Source organism: Vulpes vulpes, chromosome 15 (genome assembly GCF_048418805.1).
Source record: "Vulpes vulpes isolate BD-2025 chromosome 15, VulVul3, whole genome shotgun sequence".
NCBI lineage: Eukaryota > Metazoa > Chordata > Mammalia > Carnivora > Canidae > Vulpes > Vulpes vulpes.
The window spans coordinates 112,766,350-112,793,835 of record NC_132794.1 but is presented as its reverse complement, the minus strand read 5'-3'; the positions used below and the strand labels follow the sequence as shown (position 1 = coordinate 112,793,835).

General features: G+C 43.3%; 1 protein-coding gene across 1 annotated transcript in view; it reads left to right on the top strand.

Moving 5' to 3' along the window:
* ADAM12 (ADAM metallopeptidase domain 12) overlaps positions 1-27,486 on the top strand; it is a 330,218-nt gene that overhangs the window by 70,805 nt on the left and 231,927 nt on the right. Inside the window, exon 3 of the mRNA XM_026010672.2 lies at positions 15,583-15,656. Within this exon, the coding sequence (XP_025866457.1) occupies positions 15,583-15,656 (74 nt within the window). The remainder of the gene's footprint in view (positions 1-15,582; positions 15,657-27,486) is intronic.

Sequence of the window (27,486 nt, the reverse complement as noted above, 5' to 3'; positions counted from 1 at the left end):
TTCAGATGTCATGAGTACCAAAGTTATCCTCCACTTCTGGTATCACACCACGATCACACCATGGCTTCCTTCTACCTGAATCATGGTCTCATAATTCTTCACTATTTTGGAAACTCTGCATTGTCTTCAAATAGAATTTGTATGTATTTTTCCCACTTTCTCTAGTTGTTTTCAGTGGGAGAATGAGTCCAAATTATTCAGAGCATCATCACCAGAAACAGAATTTCCCCATTCTCATCCCAGCAACTTGACAACTTTGTAATATCATGTCCTGTGGTTCCTGTGTCATTTTTGTAACTATTCCCCTGGTGTAAACATACAGATGTTTTCTGACTTTTCGGTATGAACTATGCTAAGTTTTTTTCTGTTTATAACTGTGCATACTTCTCTGGTTATTTGATTTAAATTAATTCTTAAGAGCAGAATTATTGAATCAAATATTTGTACATTTTAAAGGAGTATTATAACTATTTCCAGATTGCTCCATGGAAGGCTGTACCAATTTACACTTGTAACCAGCTGTGCATGAAAGTGCCCGTTTCTTGGCACTTTACCAACACTGGAATATCATACTTTAATAAGTCTGGCACAGCACCAGGTAGCTACCAGGTTAGGCAAAAGAGTTACGACTTTTAAAGTTCTCAATAATTTGGAACTATGGGTCAAAACTCATAAAATAAATCAATAAGTAAAATAACAAGGCCTTCAGTTAAATAAAAATAAGCAGTTCTAACACAGGGAATCTGGTATAACAGCAGTTGATAGGATAAAGAGGGTGGGGATCATAGTAGATAAAAAGCAAACATAATCCTGGATCAAATTTATAGACCTTGAAGATACAGATCAAGGAGGATAAGGAATCTCACTGAACTCTAAAGTAGGTAACTTCTATCTGAAATATTACAACCATGGTTGCATTTTAAGAACCTGATCCACTTGACATGGTTCCAGAATAGAGTCCCACAATGGTGATTGGTCTATAACCATACCGGGTAGAAAACCGTGGAAGGAGCAGGGATGTGTAGTTCCCACAAAAGATGTATTTGGGGGAGGGACTAATGGTTTTGTACGACTTTACAAATGTAGTTAAAAATTAAGGAATAGGGGCAGCTCAGGTGGCTCAGTGATTTGGCGCTGCCTTCAGCTCAGGGTCTGATCCTGGAGACCCGGGATCGAGTCCTATGTCAGACTCCCCCGCGTGGAGCCTGCTTCTCCCTCTGCCTGTGTCTCTGCCTCTCTCTCTCTCTCTCTCTCTCTCTCTGTCTGTCTGTCTCTCATGAATAGATAAATAGAATCTTAAAAAAAATAATTAAGGAATAGGAAGTTACCCGGCAAGCATTTTATTTTCAAAAATATTTTGCCACAGGATCCCTGGGTGGCTCAGAGGTTTGGCACCTGCCTTTAGCCCAGGGCATGGTCCTGGGGACATGGGATCGAGTCCCACATCGGGCTCCCTGCGTGGAGCGTGCTTCTCCCTCTGCCTGTGTCTCTGCCTCTCTCTGTGTGTCTCTCATGAATGAATAAATAAAATTTTTATAAAAAATTATTTTGCCACATATTACCTGAGGGTTCCCACAAGCAAGAATGACATAAGCCTGAAGTTCTCTCCAGCCCCTGCCTTTCATGAAACCTACTTGCCAGGACTTTGAATCCGTGTATAGCAGACCCGGTGTGTAGAAACGTGACTTAACCATGGAGTGTGTGTATGTTTCTGTGTTGTTCATTGCTTCATCATAGTGGTTATTTTTTAGCTTTCGTTGTCAGATGAAGAGAGATTGGCTTACCTTGTGTCCACTCCACTCCACATTTCATAGTTTTGTTTTTCTTTACAAACAACACCCTTCAGAATAGGCAAAAAAAAAAAAAAAGGAAAGGAAAAGTACAGGGGGAATGGGAGCATGTTTATGTTTTTGAGGGGAAGGAGAGAGTCCCCGAGAATTACTGAGAAGGGATTTATTAAGCTTTCTTTTCTTAGTCAAGTAACTACGACCATTTGGATAAGGTCCTTGTGAATAAATCTTCTTCAACGATTCCAGTAGAAGAATGAAAATAAATATGTGTCTGTGTATTTTTGTGATAAGATGTTATGTTTTATAACAAAATGGAAACTGGGTTGTAAGAACAGGAATGTTTTGCTGGCTTGGAGGGCAAAAGTATATTTTTAGACAAAAGGAACAGGGGTCTGATCAATACAAATGGCAGTGTGGGGTGATCCCTGCTGTCAAAGACACGAAGTGCTTCCCATGTGCTGGCGCTGTCCAGCTATTGACCTAAACCATGCCACTTAATCCTCCCAGCTGGTATTATGATGATTCACAAGCAAGGAAACTGGAGCCCAGAGAGGCTAACTACGTCTAAGTCACAGAGGTAGTTAGTCATGGGGCTTGGATTTGACCTCAGATTTGTGTGATCCTAGTTTACTTGGGGGAAGTGACGGGGCTATAATGAAAAAGCAAGTTCTAATTCAGAGTGAAGCTTCCGGTGAGCTTAACTGGCCACGTTCCTCTTATCTTCCATGAAGCACAGATTTTCTTTTTATAAAAATGAGCAAGGACACCTTTAATTTAAGCCTGATGACCAGGCAGCAATTTTTATATTTCCTTGTTTCAGGGCACCTTAAGGTAAGATCTCATTTTGTACTTAAGAAAAATACAGACACACATAATTTTGCTTATACAAAATTTCTCCTAACTAGTGACTCATCTGAAATCTTTTCTGAAGCATTTTCTTTGAAATTGTTACAAATAACAGATTTTTCAGCAGGACTTCAGGTATCCCTGCATGACATTCTGTCTCTAAAAAATAATGGGATTTTGGCTTCCCTTGGTTAAAAATCTTGCAGGCTAGTCATAAATTATTCATACCTATGTGCAACATCTGTTAGCTGAGTTGTCTCTTTATTTCTCTTTCACTTTTTGTCAGGTCAACATTACTTAGTTTTAAAGTCCAGTGAAGTTGACTATTCGTCCAGTTTGACATAGTTGTTTTAAGGTTGTTCATAGGAATGTAGCCACTCTTTCCTCTTCCCACAGGACCAGGAGGCAGCCCTGTGTGCTCCTGGCTGTCCTCCCAAAGGCAAAGCCATGCCAGCCCCAGTGATGGAAATGACAGCACTGACTCTGAACTTCATTTTTTTATATCCCCTGGGAATCAGCCTGTTATTGTCCTGGTAGAAATCCTAGTTTCCGCAGTGGCCCTCTCAGTGCTGTCTCTCTTACACTCTTATGGTTTAAGACAGACTAAGGATTTGGTGATCATGCACGTCTGATGCTTCCAGTCTTATTCCCAGTAAGGACTAGGTTTTCCATTTTGGCTTGTAAATAGTGTGCATCAGGGATGAGTTTAAATATCTAACTCTGTCAACATAACACCAACAACAGAATAGCCAATATTTTCATTTGTTCAGCAAAATAAGATTTTGTAATAAACTTGAGCTTTGTAGCAAACGTCCAGATCGGTTAGCAGGGTAGACAGCCTATACTTAAGGCATGTAAATATTTGATGAAGGAATGAGTGAGAAGTATTTTTTAATGTATTGATCAAGGTAATGAAACCAATAAGCATTGATTTTGTGCCTTATATGTTCAAGAAGGCAGCGCTTGAGGCATCTTGATGGGTTCTCAGAGTTGGCTCAGGCTCCAAGGAGCTGATAGCCCTGTGAGCATAAAGCCAGTGGACAGAAACAACCATACTCCAGGCAGAAGGTGGATGTGTCGTCTCAAGTGTAGAGAGGAGGGTTCTATCTGAGCCATGAGGGAGGGCGTGGAAGGTCAGGAGCATCTCAGGGACCCTAAGGGATGGGTCTGAGTTCAGGGAAGGCGAGAGAAGGAAGGGTGGGCTCATCTAGTCCTTCTGTGCATTCTTACAGTCATCCTATTTCTGTCCTCATCCTATATAACTTTAGATCAGAGATGTAAGTGAGCTTTAATACCACCAGGAGCCAGGCTGGAGTTATGAGTGAGTAAGGCTGGCCAGGCACTGGGGGTAGACTACGTCTGCCCTGCGGCCTCCATGGGCAGACACGCTAGGGCATGGTGGGCCTGGGAGAACTGGCAGCTTCCATTCACTTTTAGCCAGTTGTCACCACCTGATGTGCAAGCCCCGAGTTGCCATCTTTCTTCTGTTTTTCCCCTCTGCGAAGCTTCATGTCCAAACTCACCTATGATTTCTCCTGTCTCTTAGATGTTAGCCACTAAATCAAATTGACAATGGTGGGTGCACACCCTTGGGGTCCACCCTTCACTAGTCGCGGGCCGAGGGACCTCGCGAATTGCTACCCTGTGAAACCACACTTTTCCAGCACAGTGGTGTTGAAAGCACGGTGCCCGCATGGGCAGAGTCAGCATCACCTGGGAACTTGCTAGAATCACAGATGTCTTGGCTTCATCCCAGATGTGCTGAATAAGAAGCTTGGTGACGGGCCCTACAGGTGGTTTTGGTGCCCACTCAGGTTCCAGAATGTTCTTTTCCATTTTTTATTGGCTGGAAAAAAAATCAAGAGAAGAATAATATTTTATGATACATAAAATTATATGAAGTTCAAATTTTAGTTTCCATAAATAAGGTTTTACTGGCACATAGCCATGCTTGTTCACTCACCTTTTGTTTCTGACTGTGTCTGTACTGCAGCAGCCGAGTCGAAGCATCATGGCAGGGGCTGGGAGGCCCCTGAGCTTAAAGTATCCATTTAAAATATTGGTTATTTATTATCTGGCCCTTTACAGAAATTGTTTGGCAACTGGCTCTGGCACCATGAGAAGGGGCAGAGGGAGAAAGTCGGCAAGACTCAGGAGTCAGGGATGCTGAGGAGCCCAGGATGGCATACCCAGGTTGGAGGAGAGAAGTATGATGGAGCCCTGCAGTCAGAAAGTGGCCAGGGAGCAATGTGGACCACTGGCTGTGGAGAGAGTGTCCAGACCAGAGCTGGGGTGGGGGGGCCTCGCAGCAGGCACAGAAAGTGTGTGTGTGGGGGGGCACTGCAGACACGCTTCAGGGGAGAAGTCCAGAACTTCTAATTTAACCTGGGACCAAGAGGAAGGAGTCAGAGGGGGGTGGTATGAGTGTGGCCTTTTGAGGATGACGCTGGCAATAGGGATAAGAAGGAGGGGGGGGGGGAGTGTCATAGGATGAGGGAAGCACTCGGGGGAGTGCACTTGGCGGGACAGAGGTGAGTGGGTTTGAACCTGCACATCACAGCTGCTGGGAAGGTATTTGTTGGATGTGGCTTGTGGGGCATTTGCCACCCACTGAGCCTTAAGAGAGAGAGGTCAGAGCTAGGGATTTGCAATGAGCAATCTTCAACGTGGAGAGTGAAGCCGGCCGTCATGTCACTAGATTCATGACTGGTCGGTTTCACTAATCATGTAACCGGCAGAGAGTTAGACTCGAATTTTCCTTCAGCAAAGTGTACCCATTTGTGAAACCTCTTTGCTCTAGAAGAGAGCTAGGTTGAAGATAGAAAACCGTATCCTCCAGAAGTGTGAGGTGCTGCCAGCACAGGGAAGGGAGGGCTCGTGCTCTGCTGGCGCCTCGGCTGCCGGCCTCCCGTCCAGGCCACAGCCCGGCCTCCGCCGACCTTCTCCTGCCAGGGACCAGCTTCGGCTCCCCGGGGGGCTCCTCTGCTACTGCTGCTCCCTTGCCCTCCTGATTCCGAGGCCCAAACACCCCAAGAAACGGCGGCACAGGCAAGCGATGGGGAAAGCGGGCGGTGGTCACACTCCAATTTTTGTCCGAAGTTGTGAAGTGCGAATTCTCCTAGGTCTCGGCGCAGCTCCTAGCACGAGTTTCCATGAGCATTTAGAGCAAGTTTTCTAAAAAATTAGCAATTAGCTGTAATTCTGTTTGTAATAAAAAAAAATCTTGTTTGCACTGGGCTTTCGTTAGCGCACAATGCCTTGGCCGTGCCTCTGATCAACGGCAGGATTACTCTTTAAAGGGCTTATTATATTGTGCTAATGTTTATTTGAAAGAGATTAGAGTGATGCTTTATAAAAGGCCCTCAGTCAACATATGAGTGGGATAGTCTCTCTGGAAGACAGCTTGCATGCAAACAAACTAGCAACTTAGGCTATGAACTGCCTCTGACTGACAGCTTTGCAGTGGTGTCGTAGAAAAATATGGTACGTGAACGTTTCCAGACATCAAATTAGTTAGATACATGAACTCTGAATGGAAAACCAGGCTTCCCAGTTAATAAACACAGTGCATGTTATTTTACGGCTGTGTCTTTCAAGACGAGACAAGCCATCCCGAAAAGCAATACTCTGTGCTACTTTCGAATATTATGTCCCTGACGTTACCAGTTAGCAAATCTTAGACGGTACTTCCTTCAGCGTATTTCACATCACAGTGAAGTGCATTCGCTGTCTTGTGAGGTATCCCCATGGGTCTTGCAGAATCTTCCATCCCTTCTCTGGGGCTGATCCTACAGGTGTAAGATCCTCCCGTATGGAACTGGCTCGGTACCTGGCTCGTCAACAGGCCCCCAGTTAATGAATAGATATTGCTTTTCGAAAACTTAAAAAAAAAAAACTTATTTACATCTAAATACAAAAGAAATCTAAAAGAGTGGCAATTTGGGTAAATAGCAATAAATAATAAGTGATTAAATAATAAGTGAATAAATAATCCGTGGGCCTCCAGTCACTCTGTGAACGAGCAGACTCACTTGTGATTGGATTTCTAGAACAGACCTGCCGTGTCGGTTTATGGCCCGTGCAGACCTTTCCCCATTTGAGCCCCGCAGCGACCTCGCCTGCTGGACCAGCTTCCTGGTGCTGCTGTGACGAACGACCGCAGCTTAGGTGGCTTGCAGTGATGCCCATGGACCCGCTCCCAGGTCTGAAGATCACCAGTCCGGCGGCTTGTGTTCTCTGCCTCAGATCTCGCCGGGTTAAAATCAAGGTGTTCATGGACTGCTGGTTGTGGTGGGGACCTCGGGGGGGATCTGCTTCTGGCTCATTTCGAGCTGTTGACAGAACCCTGCTCTTGGAGGTCGTAGGGCCAGGTCCCCATGTCCTCGCTGGCTCAGAGTCAATGGTCATTCCCGGCCTCTGGAGGCCACCACCTGTTGCACCTCTGACCCCAGCAGTGAAGGCCCTTTGCTTTTAAGGAGCCTCATCGTTACAACAGGTCCGTCCGAATAACTCAGGATAATCTTCCCCTTTCAAAGTCTTGCCCTTAGTCACACGAGTAAAGTCCCTTTTCCCAGGTAAAGTAACGTGTTCACATGGTTCCGAGGATCAGTCCAAGGACATCTTTGAGGCCCTATTTTTCCGCTGACCACACTGATAGGCAGGGACAGCAGTTATCCCGGTTTTCCCGGTGAGGAAACTGAGGCCCGGCGGAGTTCAGTGACCGGCCAGCAGTCCCGTGTCCGAGTGGCGGCCTGCCCCCGGTCTGTGGCCGGATCTCCAGCCTAGGCCACCCCCGTTCCACACTGCTCCCTCCAGCGTGCAGCCTCCTAGATGGAAAACACTGCTTCTAAGATGAAATTAAATCCCTCAGTTTTTATTTAAAAGTATTACTGCTTTGCCATCAAAGGAGGAGAAATCGTTACATGTGTGCAAACTTCCGATTCAGGATGTCCTTAGAAGAAGGGCTCAGTGGCCTCCTCCCTGGGAATTGGAGGTGGTTGGTGGATGCTGACGTGAACCTGGGCCCGGCCCCCAGCCCAGGCCTTCTTCACGTGACCACATTCCTCATCACAAGTCCTACTGTACGGAGGCGCGGCCCGCGTTGACACTGAATATTCACCAGAGGCCAGTTCCTCGTGTGTGCGGGGCGATGGACACGTGGTGGCAGGGCTGCGGGTGGTCCTGTGAGTCCTCTTGGGGCATGGCTGATGGGGCAGTCCTGCCTCAGGTGTCCTGATGTTCCTGAGCCATCAGCAGGCAGCCCGGTGCAAGGATGACGTGGTATCTCCTTCCTTCAGCAGACGTGCTTGAAGCCAGAGGAGGATAGGGGACAGCAGAGATCTGAGGACGTGGGGTCTGGGTCAGCTCAGCCCTGGTCAGAGGCAAATTTCAGCAACGTGATCTCACCACCATGGTACCACAGTGCCTTGTCCTCAGAGTTACCATGTCACCACACAGTCCTGCTCCCAGGCCACCATGTCACCGTGTGTCCAGGCTATGGTCCCCAAGCCTGGGACAATGAATAGTTATTACAGCAAAACAAGTCTTCCCGAAAACCCTCGTAGCCGGACTTCCCTCAGCACCCATCCTCATCTTGACGTGGCTCGGATTCCTGATTCTCCCTACTGCCCCCACCCCCCACCCATCTGCCTTGTATTTCACACTGATGGACACTTTATCACAAGCCCTCCTCCCCCTGCCCCCCGCCCCGTACCCCTGTGCCCTGTTTCGGATTCTTTATCACTAAGGTCCAAGGAGACTGACCAGGAGGAGCAGGAGGGTGCTGGGAGCCAGGCCGGGAATGGAGTCACTGGAAATTGTTAATCAGTCTCAAGTATAAATGTAAAGAATCAAGCTTCCAGCAAGCCCTACCCACCCCCCTTAGAGGAACAGAAAGCAAGTCACAGCCAAAGGCCCAGGTCCTCGTTCAGTGAAAAGGGATCCTGTGTGTGGCTGCTTGGGTCCACAAGGACATGAGTCTCCAGGGGCGAAGCAGGCAGACCATCGGGGCCAGAGGAACAGACTGGAGGCTTCTGCTTGGGGACAGCTCCAACTGGGGAGGAGAGTCTGGGTGTCCCCCATACCTTCTGAGCCGACGTTTATGGCTTTGGGGTTTCTTCGCCACCCCTTGGACCCCCTTCCTTCCGCCATCTCTGACAGCCTCTGTACCTGCTTCCACCTTCCCACAGATATTTCCAGATGCTACATGATAGAATGTGGGACTAGGCCAAAGAACTCCCACCCCCTGCAAAGTTTCTGCTTTATGAGAAGATATACAGTCAACAAGAGAAATAGATGCACAATAAATGATCACAAATGGGGAAATCTGCTACGAAGGGCGGGAGTGGGCAAGAGCAGAGCCCCCCTGAGATGGTGGGGGCTTCTCGGAGGCAGTGACGTCCCCCCTCCCGGAGCCCTGCAGGTGGAGCCAGGGAGGACCTCCATGCAGAGGGTCAGCAGGTGGAGAGGCCTGGAAGCTGCCTGGAGTGGGTGCACCAGAAGCCTAATGAGCTGAGGCCAGAATCTTCGTGGTAGGAAGGCCGTGTTGTTGTTGTTGTTGTTTTAATAGAGATTTTATTTATTTATTTATTTATTTATTTATTTATTTATTTATTTATTTATTTATTTATGAGAGAGAGAGAGAGAGAGAGAGGCAGAGACACAGACAGAGGGAGAAGCAGACCCCATGCAAGGAGCCCAACATGGGACTCGGTCCCAGTTCCCCAGGATCAGGCCCTGGGCCGAAGGTGGCGCTAAACCACTGAGCCACCCGGGCTGCCCCATGGTTTTATTCTAAGTACAATGGGCCACCATTGAAGGGTTTTAAGAGAGAGCATGGTGGCTGGGCTAGCTCTGCTGGAGAGCCAACATCGATTTTCTTTCCCCCAACTTCCTCTCTGGAATGGATGGAGGGGCCATAAAATAAAACATGAATTTTAGACCTACATTGTCATGTTTCCTAGATTGCTTTCTGATAAGTTATGTTGTCACTGTCCTCTTACCACCCGACAGGGAGCTTCCAGGAGGGAACAGACGACTATGTCTGCTTTGGAATCAGCCACTGTCCTCGGCCAGAACACGGTGTCCCGGGGACTGCGGGCCCATTGCATACAGATGCACAGCAGGGAACTGGCAACATTTCAATGAATAAATAAGGCGCTTAAGATGTTTTGGCTATGGCTGCAGTAATCTAAAATGAAAATCAAAAATGTTTGCTGCAAATTTAAGCATTACTGATCACTCCAGCAGCCACAGGATAAAGAGCCTGAGCGACGAGCATCACGCGTGCCAGGGGTGGCGAGGTTGTGCCTTTTTTGTCGTGGGAAGGGGAGAAGTAGGCTGGAACTCTATAAACCCGCCGTGTCACACAAATACATTAAGGAGAGTCTGTGCTAAAAAGAGTCCAACATTTTAACCCACAGAAGCCTTAAAAATGACGTTATGCATATTTCAAAAGCAGTTTTTAACCTGAGATGAATACGCACCATTCTGCACATTTTAAGAAGGTGTTGCAAAGGTCAGTTTCCAACAGAAAAAAATTATCGATGACTCATGAATAAACATTATTATCATTTATATAATAAGTAAAAGGCCCCAAGCCAGGGACACCCCGTTATGGCACTGCAATGCCTTCCCTCCTTCCCGTGCTAGTCTGCAGTTAATTCAATCTTGCCCTCTCTCAATTCCACCGCGTGCGTATCTTCCCAACTGTGGAACCAGCCCACTAATATTAAAGTGGTAATCAAGATTGCCTCTAAATATTCATAGCAATAAATGACTCCCTTGTGCCCCATGAATGCCAGGGCTGTAGTCTGAAGCTTTTATTTAGCGCTGGAGAGGGATCTAGTTATTTCAGAGTCCCTCACATGCACTATTTTAATATTGTTGTTCTGCCTAAAAAAATTAGATCCCTCCAAGCTTCCAATATCAACAGTTGAGATGAGTGAGTTTGGGTCAGAACTGATCATCACCTTTAAAAGGATAATCTGGAAGCCAGGATGGGAATGGACTCGGCCATTGACCCTACATCATATTTTCTTTCACTTATTCCCTTCCTTCTGGTGGCTCATTGCCACCTTATTTCAATTTCATGATCTGGTTTAGATTTTTTTCTAAGTTGCTGAAAATTGGCTGTTTTTTAAGGGCATGGAAACACCAAGGAGATGCTGCTGCATATCATTTCGCCCACTGGGAAAAAAGCAGTTGGAGACATCCCTGTATCCATGAAAAGTTACATTTATTGACTAGAAGTATTTTGTAGCCACCACGGGTGAAGTAATTTAAATTCAAGTTTGGGGGAGCTCCCAATTACACAGATTAAAGTAGGTGACACAACTGTGGAAGAAACTATGGCTAATCAATAAATCACTTTTAAACATCTGTTCACGTGTCCAGTTAAGTAGATTGTGCTGGACAGGTGCACAGTGGTTGACCCCAGATGAAGTGCAAGGCAACTGAAGTCCGAGAGATGGGCATGGGGTCCTGCCTGGAGCCTTACTTTGCAGAACTGCCCGGGTTCTGGGTGTGCCATCTGGGGGAGCCTGCCCACACAGTTTCCATGAGGAATTTCAAGAAGAGGGACCTCCGAAGAAACCAACCCTGTTGACAACTTGGTCTTGGACTTCTAGCTTCCTGAACTGTGTAAAAATAAATCTCTGTTGGTTAAGTACCCAGCCTGTGATATTTTGTTATCGCAGCCTTGGCAAACGAATATAGGGGGCTTCTGAGATTCTGCTAATATCTTGACTTCAGCTAAGTGGTAGGTATCCTAATAAGTATTGTAGCGGGGCACCTGGGTGGCTCAGTCACCTAAGCATCCAGCTTTTAATTTCAGCTCAGGTCATGATCTCAAGGCCTTGAGATCAAGCCCCACGTGGGGCTCCATGTTCAGCAGGGAATCTGCTTGATATTCTTTCCCTCTCTCCCCCTCTGCCCCTCGCCCTCTAAAATAATAAATCTTTTAGAAAATAAAAAATAAAATTGTAGTAATACATGTTATATACTCTTTTTTGGATATACTTTTCTCAGTTAAAAAAGTGGAATTGTATTTATGCCAAAACATTACTGGCCTATTGATTAGCATTGAATTAATTCATTCAGCAAATGCAGTTCTTTAAGCATTCAATAAAAGATGCAGTTCCATTAAGGTAATCAATATATCATTTTTTTAAGAAAAGGAATGCTATATTTAACCAGCACTAGTTCATTATCTCCAATGTATGAAAATCAAAAGAAAATGGAATGAATACATGCTTTTAAACTAAGCAATATAATGCAATTAGTGGTTTTGAATGAAAATAGCTCTCTGTTCTTTTTCCCCATTGATTTCTCTTGTACCATTAAATCTCAACTAAAATATACAGATAAAGCCTTTTTTGCCTCTCTAGGGAAAAATGTATTAATTTGAAAGATGTTGACATTAGAATGTTATAACAGCTCCTGTAGGGACTTCATGCAGAATTAGTACAAATGTTAATGTTTAAAGTAGCTAAATTTGGGGGAAAAGGGGCAAGGGGTGCTGCAAATATTTTATCTTTATTCATAAATATAATTCTCAGGATTCATCTTTAAAATGTGATACGTATCAATACCTTAAGCGAAGACAATTTGTAATTCAAGTAAGTTATTTACACATATATAAAAGACATTCAAATATACCTACGTTTATAAACACTGGGCACATCTTGACAAAATATTGAGACATTTTTGTTCTACTATTTTATTGGAAACTTAATTAATAATCGCATTTTTCTAAGATATAATTAATAAGTACAGGGATGCCTGGGTGGCTCAGTGGCTGAGTGTTTGCCTTCGGCTCAGGGTGTGGTCCTGGAGTCCCGGGATCGAGTCCCGCGTTGGGCTCCCTGCATGGAGCCTGCTTCTCCCTCTGCCTGCGTCTCTGCCCCCCCCTTCTGTGTCTCTCATGAGTAAATAAATAAAAGCTTTTTAAAAAATTAGTAAGTACAAACTGCAAACCCTGGAGAGAACATCTATGCATATTTGTAATTAAATCTCAGTGTCAGAAAATACAGGCAAATTTAGGCAAAATTCCCTGTGACAGACTCAGAAGCAAACAGGACTTATAAAGTACTTTAAGTAAAGTGTATTTAATGTTGCATAGGATGAAAATAGTAATATTAATTTTAAAAGTTCAGCAAAGAATAAGAAATCTATAATATTCTTATAAACATCAGTAGGGTCAAAATAAAGCAATGAAGATGTATGTTTTTTGCTAGATGTTTGTGTTGTCATTTGCTAGAATGAGCCTATACAAAACAAGATCTGTTTAAACCCAGAAAATATAGATAAGCAGTTCATTTATATGGAAATTTACCAGTTTAACTGTGAATCTTAAGTAACTCCTTAAAAAATATCACTCATCAATTAAAATTGAGAAGAGCTTTCTTAATGCGCACTTAAAAAAAAAAACCACTTGGGTTTGCACCTAATCATATCCCCTGTAGGCATCAATATTGAAAATAGTCTATTACTCAGGCAGCAGTTAGATGATGCAAATTTTAGGTCTTTATTCCTGACTCAGAGATACTCAATGAAGATAGAAATGTCAGCTTTCTGCGAAGGTAGGAACATTGTCGCTCTGCCCTGTCCAGCAGTGGCAGCAACTAGCACATCTTGCTATTGAGTCTGAAATGTGTCCTGTGAGGCTGATAAACTGATTTTTAAATTTTATTTCAATTAATTTAAATGTAAATACATATGTGGCTAATGACTGTACTTGACATAGAAAACTATCCAGATGTGCAAAGGGCAGCCCTAAAAATAAACTAATGTTTCACCCTTTATAACGCTGTCCCAGTCACACGGCACCAGTGCACACACATTTTAACCTTTTCCCAAAACTGATGTAACTTTCTCTGGTTTTTGTTTAAATTTTGTCTCATTTTAACTAATGTTGGAAACTTCAGTCCGTTTTCTCTTATAGTAACATGGGGTTAATCCACAGTATCAATGAAATGCTATGTTGTTAAGAAAAGTCTCTTGAACTCTGGAGTTACGATAGTGCCTTTTAAAACTGGAATATTAGAACACGACATATCAGCTTCATACTTTCATTACACAAGCATAAAACCGAAAGAACTTACAAAGGCAGGCAAAACCACAACTGAAGTTGGTGCACTGATCTGATGCAGTGATGACATTTCAGGGGGGCTGAGCCGCCGGGAGACAGGCACCCTTGGATTTCTGATGCTATTTCCATGAGATGACCCAGCTCTCCTCCACTTTGCTCCTCTTAAGACATTCAGGAACCTTAATTTCTGCCCTGGGCTTTGATGGCATCCGGTTGACCACATCATTTGGGAGTTAACCCCTCCTTTGCCCTTCGTACGTCACTGAACAGTCAGGGGGGCACTTCCAGGCTCCCACCTGGGCCCTGGGTCAGAGCTGAGCCAGGGAACCCATCATCACAGGTCATCAGAATGAATATGCAGCATTCATTTTTAAAAACCAACGTTGAAAATTATAAAGTCCCCAAGTGTGAAATGCCTCCTGGATATGTAAACCCCCCATTTGGGACATGCTGGCCTGGATAAAGTGGGGGACGGGTCCAAGTGACAGTGCACTAGGGGTGCACAACAGAAAAGGGGGTGGGTGGGGGCTTCATAGGATACCTGTGTGTTGCCAAATAGATTATGACCTGGTAAGGACTCTGAATGATGGGGCTCAAAGGTAGGAGTGTGGCCCAAGCAATCACCCTGGGTTAGTGGGGAGGGGATGGAGAGTAAGAGTTTGGGTTAAGGGACACTGTCATGCAGGCACATTCTCAGAGCAGCGCAAGAAACTCCTTGGGATTTCTAGGGCAGAACAGAGTGTGGTTCCCTGGAGCACAGAGGAGAAGGAGAGTGTGGCTTGCAAGGAGAAGAGGTTGGTCAAGACATATGCCCTATGTATTAATTCTTTCATTTACCAGATATTAGTCGAACTTCTATTAGTTGGCGCCTTTGTGGACAGTAAGCAAGCGGATGCACAAATCAACATACTGAGTTATTACAAGCGGGAAGGAAGTTCTTTCTTACCCAAGGAAGGAAGGGACAGGAGACAGCAGGGAAGCATGCCTGGGAAGATGGGCATGCACTGAGATGGAGGAGCAGGATCAGGTCTCCCTGACTGACTGACACCAAAGCTGGTACTAAGTGGAGGAGCTGGGGGGCGGGGGGAGCCTTCCGGGCAGAGGGAACAGCATGTGCGAAGATCAGCACTACAGAGGAGCTCAGTGTGTTTGAAGAGCTGGCAAGGCCAGCGTGAGTGAGGAGGAGAGCCACACGGGCAGTGCCAGCCACTTTGAAAGGTTGGCATCTTATCACCGGACACCAGTGCAGGCTCCTTATAAGCGGAGGTGAGGTGATGAGGAAGTGTTTTTAAAGATGAGCTTCTGCAGCTGTTGGAGAGCAAGTGGGAGGAAACCAAAGGTCTATGGAGGGGACCCAGGTTGGTAATCCCAGCAAGAGGGGACCGTGCTTTGAACTGGAGAGAGGCAGAGGCGTGTAAGATGTAATGGGACTTGGATTTTGGAGGGCAGCACTGCAGGGCCTTTCCACGGGTTAAGAGGAGCTGGAGAGGGACAAAGTTTCAGGCAGGACTTCACATTTCTGACATGAGCAGTTGAAGGAAATGAAGGTGCCCTTCATAGAAACAGGGAAACTGAGGAAGGAGTTCATTATGGGCAGTGAGGGTAGTCAAGAAGGATCTCAAGGGTATGTGGCCAGAGGAAGGGGGTGCAGGTCACATCCACACCATCCTGGAAGGGGGCACGTACTCCAGAGTCTGGTCGTGGGTGACCCGATCTCCTCCACTTGGGATCTCAGAGTGGTCCCAAGGGAAAAAAAATATTTTTCTCTCCCTCCATTGAATATGCCTTCAGAACATTTGAAGGTTGGCAAGTCGAGATGAAATATGTTTCAGCTGATTTCTCTTATTTATCTTTCAGAATCATCCAGAAGTGTTAAATTTTCGAATTCAACTGGAAAGCAAGGAACTGATCATAAATCTGGAAAGAAACGAGTAAGTCACGTTAATTCTTGTGTCCTGCGCCACAGGAGAAAGTTAGGAGCTGTGGGCTCAAAGTGCCATGGAATTTACATTGGCATTTAGAGAAACTGAACGAAATGCATGGATTCATAATCCCAATTTGGATCTGAGGCTGGAATTAACTTGGGGAAAAAAAAGAAGTGGAAAAATGAAGAATTTTATCACTCTGAAAAAGAACTTTGTAAATCAGCAGGTTTTTCTCATACTTCTGATGTTTCTGTGTTTCAGGGCCTGATTTGTCAAGGATAGAATTTAAGCATCTTCGTTCAAATAACAGTGTTCCATAATTAGTTGACTTTTGGCAATTCCTGGCTTATATAAGGAGAAATAACTTCAAATGAGTAGAACATCTTTTTTTTTTCCCTGAGAAATACCAAGGGTTTATTTATCTTTCAGAGCTTGTCTCCAGTGGTACAAAGTATTTATTTTATCTTTTTATTTAAAAATTTGACCTTTTTTTGCAAAATTATATAAATTTCCAAAAATGGTATTACATTTTCTTCCTGGAGTAGATGGATATTATTACATATTTTGTACGACTTCCCAGTAGAAAGCTGTCTGCTTCAAGGCATAAGTAACACAAGCCTGGTCCTTGTCATCCTTTACACCCTGGCTAGCCCCCTGGGTTCCTCAGACCCCGAGGACCCCGTACTCTTCTATAAAAAAGATCTGCATTCTTCTAATTAGCATTCTGTATTTGAAGGTGTAAATGAAGTTACCACATCCTGCTTGATTTGAGACAGGAGTTTCTATCTTCTAGAACTCCTGGTTCCTATTCCTCAACCATCGGTGAAATGCTGACTTCTTGCTGAAGTGATAATGCAGATAGGAGAGCTTCGCTGGAGTGAGTTCTGGCAGAGACGGATGTCACAAAAATCTGCCTCTGTGGCTCCATGTGAGCAAGTCAGGTCCCTTACAGAATCCCTGCTTTGCTTGGAGGGTCCCAAGCAAGTCAGATCAATGAGACAGATCATCGTGGCCAATTCTCTCATTTAGTATCTAACACCGTGGCCAATAGTGATTTAAAAAAACAGAGAGATCCACATAAATATATACATTTAACAATAAATATACTTAACTTGAATGTATGTAAAGTAGCATAGCCTATTCCTTGGGATCTGCAACCTGCCTCCTCATATATCTTGTATGTTTACTCTCCACACCATTAAATGGGTTAAAAGCATCTGTAAGCAATACAGAATGTGTTTTTAGCCTTCCTCATGACTTGATGCTCTATAAGTAGAGGTTCTGGCCCACGTCTTAAATGAGCAAGGGGGCTGAACAGAAGCTTCTATGTTGCCTTTGATATGTCTGTCTCAGCAAAGTAGATGTGTTCGTGTTTTTTTTTTTTTTTCATGTAAGAATACCGTGGGACGTTTTAATTTTTGTAAATTGCTGTTTGTGTGTGGTTTTGAAAAATATCTAAGCAGATGAAACTAGGTATTCCCTGAAAGATCAAAAGGGGGTAGGGTTTCTGGTGGTGATGCACGTTCTCCATGGGGTTTTAGGATTGCCACTGATTTGGGGCAACTGCTCCTTTCGTCAGTGTCGGGACATGCAGTGAACAGCGGGAGTGGTGCCAATTCCAGACTTGCAGGTGGTAGCTGGATTGCAGGTAGAGGAGCAGAAATCAACTTAATCAAAACCTTAATCTATTTGTTTTTACTCTAAAATAAATACATGTTCAGTGCAGAAAATTGAAAATTATAAGGGAAAAAAATGAACAAAGAGCCAAAAGAAAGCATTTCTATTACCAAACATAATCTTGATTAATATTTTAGTGGTTGTCCAAAGACATGTTTTCCTTATAAATAGGCTTTGATTTTTTTTGTCTTCCTAGTGGATGTTGTGGTCTGTATGCAATTTGATAACCTGCTTCTTTGATGAGCTTTATGATGACATACTTTTCCATATAGAAATGCAGCTCTTAGTGCCCTTTGGTTCTCTAAGCCTGTGAAGTGGCTCAACAGCCTCGTTCGTGGTTCTTTTTGGAAATGGTTTACTGTCTGTTAAGGCAGATAGTATAACACACAATGACTATTCTATGGTGGATAATTTGTATAAAATATAATTTTTAAAGGTGCCTTAATATGCTCACTTCCAATTCTGGACCTTTCACAAAATAATCTCAAAATTAGAAAAGTTTAAAACATAAAACCATCTTTTCTTGATTTATCTCTCTTCCTAACCTCACTGTCAACCTACATTTTAAAAAATTACACAGTGTTGGATATGATCCTATGACATTCTATGGCTTTATTTTAATCATACTGCTTATACCAGTTGTAGGGATTCTGTTCTGCTAAAAACAACATTTTCATAATTAAAGCATGCCAATATTACTATTTTAATGTTGTATTCCCCCCAAATATTTCAACATAGTATTTTTGGGGGAAAAATCACTTGTCTGTTCCATATGAGCTACACTCTTGAGACAATGAATACCAAAAATCTGTAAGTCTATAGGTAGAGTGAAATGCTTATATGCTACTAGCTCTTGATGCCGTCAAGCCAAAATATAATTCATTGTCCAGTAGAAAGTATAATTTTTATTTCCTATTGCCTTTGGCCCAGTAGATCCAATTAAAGAATTAATTCAAATGAAGCTATGAGAACTCAAAGATAAATGTTCACACAAGATAAATGTGAATATTTAACCAGCACAGTAGAGGGTCTGGCCAATCAAAAGGTAACCTGACAGTGCCCTGCATCATGCTGACAGGCTGGGAATCAGCCCTGTGTTTAGGATGTTCTCTGCAGAATATTTTACTTAAATCCATAGGAGACTGATTAAGTAAATTATGACTTAGCCATGAACTAGAGCTCTATGCAGCAATTAAAGGCAATGACAGGGGTCTTCATCATTGTGAAAACCATTCTGATATAATCAATGTAAACAGCATGTTAGTATTTTACATGGTATTCAGATTTGATTTTAAAATTATACACATGTACGTGTATCTCTGACTAGTAAGACTGTGTAAGACATTTACTTTGTTCATATTTTACAAAAAGAAAATATTACTATTAAAATTAGGAAACCTTTATACATCGAAAGAAAAAAACTGTAAAAACTTAAAAATGGTTGAAAAGAATATCGGAGCATTTATTATTCATAAAAAGGAAATGTTGAGTTTTAGAAGGGCCTCCAGCAACTTTCAAAGGGCTAAAATGCTCTACCCATTGGATGCTGGGTCTTTAAATATCCAGAAATCTGTTTTAATTAAAAACCTGCTAGGAAATCATAACCAAAATAAAGGTGGCCTCAGAGCCTTAAATCCTAAGAGCCATAATCCAAAGTTAATGCTTAAAGAGGGTCATGTAATTAACCCTACTCAAAAACTCATCACATACACGAATTCCTCATGAAGCAAGGATAGAGTTTGCATTAAATAGTTGTTTCAGGGAATCTCTTTTATTTGCCTCCTAGCATCCCTAATTTGTGCAAAGATCAGATGCTGTTCACTTAAAATCTGTGTTTGTATAGCCATAACTGAATGTTTAAAGAAACTCAAAGCTTCCCTGGAGGAGCATTTTTCACAGTGTTGCTGTCTGCCTGCGGAACTGCAGGGACTGCTTTATGACTTCCATAACTCTCGTGGGTCCCCGTGGGCTCTCAGACCATGCCTCAAACAGGTGCTCCATGCAACTGCATCTTTGATCAAAATGCTTTATTAGACAGGCTGGCCAGGTTAGACGTCCGTTTTTCCAGTTTAGGGTAATTAGAAGTGATGGCGGTAGATCACACTCCCCACGTCTCGCAAACCTACTGAGCTTCCTGTTTTGAAGCCTTGGCCCATCACTGACAGAAGGCAGGTGCTGGGGGAGGTCCGTAGCCCTCTGAATTGCTATTTGCCAGGTCTCTGCACTTGAAAAACTCTGGCATCGGTTTTAATTCTGCCTGGAATGATTCCAGGCCTCTCTGAAGGGGTAAATCTAATTAATATTCCTTCAAACAGTAGCAGAAAGGACATTTTAAATTTGTCAGGCATGAGTGTAAATATCTGGGAAGGTGTTCATTTGACAACATCTCTCAGTCTCATGATGTGGGAGGGAGAAATGTAGCTGGTGTAGAGATAGCATTGGATAGGTTAGTGGTTCGCCAAATAACTACCCGGAGGTTATGAACCTACTGTTCATGTTGACCCAAACTGTGCTAGACAGCTGAATTGAGATGCAGTCAGTGGCCCTAGGGCTGTGTACAAGGCCTCGCCCTGGCCCACGATTTCCAGAGCCATCTCTGTGAAGACATAAAAGGTGCATCGATCACACTTCTTGGCAACACAAAGCTGGAGGGGGTAACTGCTCTGCATCACGGAATCTAGATTACAGAGATTTCAGCAGTGTGGATCAATGGGCCAAAACTAACAAGATGAGATTTAATGGGGATAAACGTAAAGTCCTATGCTTGGGTTAACAGAAAATAAACGTTGTAAGTTCAGAAGGAAATTTACTCATCGTTCTCATGAATGAGACCCACAAACTCAACATGAACGCCTGAGGCAGTGTGGCTCTCTAAGGTGACTGCCACCAAGGTGCGTGGATGGGTGCCCATGGCCCTAAACTGGAGCGGCTGTCATTCTACTGTGCGGTGACACCCTCAGGCCATATCCAGAACCGTCCCCTATGCTGCTCCACTCAGTCTTGGAGAGCAGCTCGCCCCAGTTCTCATTCCCACCTTCCATCTCCTACCAACCAGAGATGTCCTTAAGGCCAGGGCCAGGGCCTCACTGTCCCTCCACCCGCTCCTACGGGGTCTGGCTAGTAGCAGGCACTCAATGAGCACTTACCATTTGAGTGAAAGATGGAACATGGGCAGCCTTACCAAGACAGAAGTGAGTTACCAGGAGGTTGAAAGTCTGCCGTGGGTGATATAAGAACAAATAGTTATTCAAAGAGAAAGCTTCTGGAAAATACAGAGGGTTTGGAATCAAGAACCCAGGCTTTGAAACCCAGCTTTGCTTCCAACAACAAGCTGCTTACATTCCCTGTTTTCTCATCTGTCATAGGGAGTAAAAGTCTGCATAGAGTCAGTGCTGGGAGACTGGAGCTCGTGTTGTTTTGACGATCAGGTTTGAACGACTCACTTGACCTATTCCTGTGGACCCAGCAATATTTGTTGTTTCACCTTGGCTTCACTGAAACTGTATCCTGTTTCAAACTTCCTGAATTAGTGGAGATCAGATTATTCCTAATCTTTGCCCATGAGTCTTGACAATGGCCCAAGAGCCCAGTTCTGACAAGAGCTGGAAAGCATTAGCATGGGTTTCTGTTGCTGTAACAGTCTTAATTTCACAATATTGACATCCTCAGGGATTAAACATTTTTTAGTTTTTGTGCATAGAGTGCTTTTTTTTTTTTTTCATTTCCACTCTTGCAGAGGAAGCCCAGCCTGCTTTCTCTGTCCCTGCTAGAACCTCCAGCTTTAATCCACCGAGTGGTTCTAAATTTTGACTGAAATAGGACGAAACCACATCTAGGAAACTCGACTGTCTACTCTCATGGTTTTATCTCTGTGCTTCCCTTGTACCAGCCACAAATCTTTATCGATTCAAATGATTAGTAATTAATCAGTAATCAATGAAATCATTTATTTATTCACTTAGTAATTTGTTCACACATACTTATTTGATACCAGATACCTTGTCCTCTTGTGAACAGGCCATCACAAAACTGTAATAAAAGTCAGTGGGAAAAAAAAAAAAAAAAGTCAGTGGGGCTAAGAGCTGAGGAAGACAAGTATGAGGCCCAAGCTGGCCTAGGGAAGGAAGCCATGTGACGAAATAGCATCTGAGCTGTATGCCAACTGGAATGAGCCAGGTGAAGGACAGCAGAGGGTAGAGGCTTCCAGAGAAGGAGGAGCAGGCATAAAAGTCCTAGGGGAGGGGGAAGGAGCTTTGAAGTGTTTCAAAAACTAAGAAAGTCCGTGTGCTAGTGAGCAAGAAGGAGACAGTGAGAGAGAAGCGGAAGCCAGCCCATGCAGGATCTTATCATGCTCCATGATAAGGACCTGAGTATTTTCTCACAGGGACAATGGTACCCCGTGGGAGCAAGGCTTGTAAGCAGGACCATGGTGTGATAGAATTCAGTTTCTAGAATAGCATTCTGGCTGCATGTGAAGACAGATTAGGGGAGGTGAAGAGTGGGTAGGATAAGAGGCTATGTATATCGCTGGTGCTCAGGGAAGAGCTGGTAATGGCCGCAGCAACAGAGAATCCACAGAAAGGAATAGATGGGGGGGGGGGGGGAGTTGGTCAGAAATTGATGAGCAGTTGAATGTGTCAGATAATGGAAGGGATAATTCTTATATATGAAATGCTGACCTTTGATCAGAATAGAGAACTCTAGCAAAGGACCAAGAACTTGTTCTTTGAGTAATGGTTAGGAACACCAAGACCAGGATCATAGTGGGCATGGTCCCCAGAACTTTGCAGGAGGGTCGACTTTGGGGTCTAACAGAACCCACTCGGGAGGTGATCTGTGGAACTGGACATGACATTTCTTTGAGTGCCATGGGTGTTTTTAAATTTAGCGGTGGCTGGGACATCGTGAGGCCCTGGCCATAACTCTGAAAATGTCTAGATAGCTGTCACAACCCAAGGTAATGTCAGTGTTCCATGTGGTATCTGGGTAGAAACACAGTGGGCTGAGCGTGTGGCCTCCAGGCTTGCTCTAGGCCCCATCTCACATTCTTCCTGTGGTCTGTCTCCATGTATTGGGTGCTCCCTCTGCCGGGAGTGCATACAGAGACCCCCTATCCTCCTTCAAGTTTGGGGCATTATTTCAGGACCACTCAGCACCAGGATCACGTGGGGAGCTTCTTCCAAAGGCAGATGCCTAGCCCCATGTCTCTCTATTGAACCAGAATCCCCAGTTATAGGGCCTGGGGACTGTATTTTTGAGACATTCCACAAGAAGTTGTATTCATAACTGGACACACGAAGCTATTTACATTAAATAAAATTAAAACTTTAGTTACTTCATTACATTAGCCATAGTTCACATGCTTATTGCCACGTATGGCGATACAAACATTTCTATTATGGCAGAAAGTTGTGCTGGATAGTGCTGGGACTTGCAGGGAAATGCCAGCCCACCAGATCCTTCTAGTTTGGGGTTTCTGTCTTAGCTGATGCATTGCTCATGGGAATGGTCTTTCCTACAGGAGGTGACCACGCCTTTTCCAGCTGTCCATTCCTGCAGGATGATCAGCTCCATCCCCTACTTTAGGGCATTGGGCTGTAACAGAGGGCTCACCTCTGCACTTTGATGAAGTGGGGAAAGGACAGTAGAAAATTCTCTGAGCATGACTATAGACTCATACAATTGATGGACTTCCACCATCTTCTAACTAGATCAAACCCCTTCTGAATTCAGTTTAAGTCTCTTAACATTTAAGTTCTTTCTAATTGGGCTAAATTTCGTTTTCTGAATAAGAACTGAATTCCCTTGAGCTTCCCTCCTTATTTCAGTCTTTGAAGTTGTACAGACATTGGAAAAGGTCAGAATACCATTTTTAGAGTTTTTTGTTCCCCAACTTGACTTAACTTTAAAGTGTCTTAACTGGTTTAGATCAACCTTTCCAAAAATGGTGCCCCTTTGCCTTCTAGTTTGAGAGTATGGTGTCCTTGAACGGACTTCTTTAAAGTTCGAAGGATTTGACAAGGTCTTTGATACTGAAGTGGATTTCCAAGTCTAATTACGTCACTTCCAATCCTTCACTTCTGTGCCTTGGGTTTATGATTTTCTGATGAAAATCCCGCGCATCCTCAGGACTCCTCCCCAGAACACTGCATCCTAAATGGCTGTGTGCAGGCAGATGGTCTCCACTGCCTGGAGGGCAAGCAGGTGTTGTCATTGTGGCTGTCAGCTACCTGACCCTTCCCTGTGGTGTGGCCGGCATGGTAACATACGAATGCCATGCAAGCTGGTGTATATATGGCAGGTCCCTTGCCTTTTTCCAGTTTTCTCATTGTCGACAGAAAAGACATAGTGTTTCTGTTTGCGGGACATCATGACTTTTCATTGATCAGGTAAGATGTAAGACTAACTCTACAGAAAGCTTGGAACACTTTTTTTTGGCAGTTAGATTGTTGAATGAGGGTATAAACACAGCCCCTACATTACATTTGTTGCTGTGTTAAGTCTTTAAATGATCCCTCTTCTTAATTCTTGACTTTGCAATCTTGCAATCCCTGTGGATGAAATCAGGTTGCTGCCAAGTGGAACTTTTCATATGTTTCATGTTATCCCCATGGTGTCCTCTAGTCCCTTCCTCTGGCCCCTGGGGTTTTCTCTTAACCAGTAGTTAGATCTACAGCCTTGAGCAGATACAGGTTCTGGTTTTTTGGTAGGACTACATCACCGGTGATGCTGTGTCCTCTTGCATCACATCAGGAGTTTTGTGATGTTGGATTCATTGCAGGATGATTCACGAATCATCCTGAGGCTTCTATCATAAAGCCCCATGTGAGCCAGGGTCTGTGGCCATTAAAAATGAATGTTTAGATCAGTTCTTTCTTTAGGACTTGCAAAGGGATGATGTTCTAATTCTATCATTCCTTCTTCATTGGTTAGCCGGAATTCTTCTATAGAGAGCTTTCCCTCATTAACTGTTGGTTACCCTCACGTTTGTAAAAGAGGAGGAAACACCTCTAATCACTGCTCTGCCTTTGCCTCTGGGTAGCTACTGTATTCCTCATATTTAGCACCCACACTTGGGACTGCAGAGTCCCCTGTTGAGCACCCACATTTATGACAGTTTCCATGTGGATGCAGAGGTTATGCCAGAACCCGTTCCTAAGCAGCTGCTAGAGTACAGGACATAGGCCTGACTCTGAAACTTCTCTATAGAGACCCTCATCATTTTCTTGTTCTTTGTAAAGCAAACGTGTCCCTGCATCCTGTTTGGAAGCAGATACTCAGGGGTCAGAATAGGAAAGCAGGGACAGATCTCAGACTTGCTGGCATGAAAACCACGGCTCTGAAGTGGAGTCCAGACATCACCTGTCCCTCAAGGGCTGTCTCCGTGCCAATGCCAATGGCAAATTAAGGCAACTGTTTCACTGACAAGCTGACTTAGACAAAAGGAAAGTGGCAGTAAATTCTTCAAAGGCCCACAGCCTGAAAAGATGCAGAGGCTAGCGACACTCAGAGAAGTGCACCTGAGAAAAATAGAAGAAGGGGATTTATCTAGAAATGTTATGAAATAGTCACTTCTTTCAGTGTGCTGGTAGATTTCACTGTGGGTTGAAGTGGGCTTAACATAAGTGGAGAATAGAATTTATTTTTTAAAGATTTTCTTCCTTATGAAAAACATGTGGGCAGATAAACGATGATATAAGAACAATCCCCACAGCAGGAGATTTATTATGGGAGATAATTTATTTATGCATAGAGTTATTTTCATAGCACTTCTAAGGCTACCTCTTCGGTCTTAACTGGCCAGGAGGGTTTTGTTGATCAGTTTCTTGTTTTTCTTTAGAACTCCGACAGTCTCCAATGGAGATGCCCTTTATGCTATGTTAGTGACCAAGCAATACCCAGGCGACAAATCTCAATGCCACAGAAGTTCCCTTGGGAGTTGTGGGGTATAGTTTTTACATGTGGTTTTCACAAAGTAAAGAATTACTAACATTTTTAGTAAAGTCCTGATGGTATTGTGTATTCATTTTCATAAAATATATAGAATATTCGGAGGTTGGTTAAGTGGAAAAATACATATATAAAAAATTAATATACATATGAGAAAATAATGTTAAAAGCTCCTATATAAAAAAATTCATATATATATATGAAAGCATAATGTTAAAAACTTCCTAAAAGTATTATCCCTAAAATTCAATATATATGTTTAAAATACCCTTAAGTTTTGGATCAAATTTATTATCGTTCCAAATAGAGTCATGCTTCTGACTTGATTACATTACTTCTTATGCTCTATAAATACTTCTTCATTCAAAAGTCTGTATTTTTACATCAGACCATAAATAACCTGCATAGACTTTACACAAATCTCTTTTTGTTTCGAAGGCTGCTTATTCAAAACTGATGTTTTTTCCAAAGTAACTTTTGGAAATGTAATTCCAAAATGTAATCATTGATGCAGCCATAGATTACTAGTTTGTTAACCAATTGATTTATCCTCTATCATATGCCAGAAAATAATTCAAATTTGCTAAAAAAGACACATAGATTAACAGACTTCCTTCAGATGTATAGACTATCCCTACCACTGATGAACTAAGTGCGTCTGCATTTTATTTTATTTTCAGAGCAGCAATTCTGATTCATATTGATAGAGCCATGAAAGTGACCATTTAGGGAAGTACGATGTATGCCTGTCATTGGTCTCCTTTTTTTTTTCCACCAGGTGCAAAGAGGTTTAGTGTGGTATAGGGGCGAAGCATTGAATCAAAAAGAAGGAAACACAAAATTTCTGGTATTTGTAAGCTTTATGACTTTTAGCAAATTAATTAACCTCTCTAGTGTTCATTTCTCTCATCTATAATCTGAAATGAATGAAGGGGATAAAGACATACAGACCTCCAGTTGTAAACTAAATAAGTCATGGGGATGAAAAATGCATAAGGAATATAGTCGATAATATTGTAACATATTTATTGTGGTGAGCATTTCATAATGTGTTAATTGTTGAATCACTGTGTTATACACTTGAAATGAATTTAATACGTGTCAGCTGTACTTCAATTAGTAAATTTAAGAACAAGATATTTCCCAAATTAAAAAAAAATGTATATAACAATGGTTTATAAGCTTAGGAACTGGGTTGAATGGTTGTCAAGGGGCACATTTCCCCTCTAAGATCTATGGCCGCAGTAATTTCCTGAATTAGAATACATTCTTACTTGTCCCAGAGGAATTCTTGAACTGGACATACTGGGAGAAGTTGTACTTAACGATAATAGATGAGGAATCATGAATAGCATATTATATTTAAGCATCGAGACCAATTACACAAATCCTGTGAGAGCCAAGTCTTCATATTTAGCTGTATTTTAGTGAACCAGGAAACCCTGAACGAGTAGCTCCTTCTGTGTGGCTCTGAGCTCTGCTCCCTGGAGACCTAAGAATTCTGTTCTGTTGAGAGATTTAAATATGTGAGATTATGTATCTGGGGGAAATGTGTGTGCTCAGGAGAAACTCCTGGCCAACACAATAAAGCAAGCATGGGAGACTACACTGTGGGAGAGACATGGCGGGAAGCATTGACTCTTGGCCTGAGGCACAGGTGTCATTTGTTAGAAGTTGGAGAGCCTTGATGAAATCCCAATAGTTCATTTTTGCTTTTGCACCCCAATGATTATAGCAGCAATGTCCACAATAGCGAACGTATGGAAAGAGCTCAGATGTCCATCAACAGATGAATGGGTAAAGAAGATGTGGTGTATGTATACAGTGGAATATTATGCGACCATCAGAAAGAATGAAATCCTGCCATCTGCAATGACGTGGATGGAACCAGAGGGTATCATGCTGAATGAAATAAGCCAGTCAGAGAAAGACAAATACCATATGATCTCACTCATATGTGGAATTTAAGAAGCAAAACAGAGGAACAAAGGGGAAGGGAAAAAAAAAAATAAGATAAAAACAGAGTGAGACGAATCACAGAGGCTCTTAACTCTGGAAAACAAACTGAGGGTTGCTGGAGGGGAGCAGGTGGGGAGATGGGGTAACTGGGTGACAGGCAATCAGGAGGGCATATGATGGGATGAGCACTGGGTGTTATACGCAGCTGATGAATCACTGAGTTCTACCCTAGTAACTAATAATACAGTGT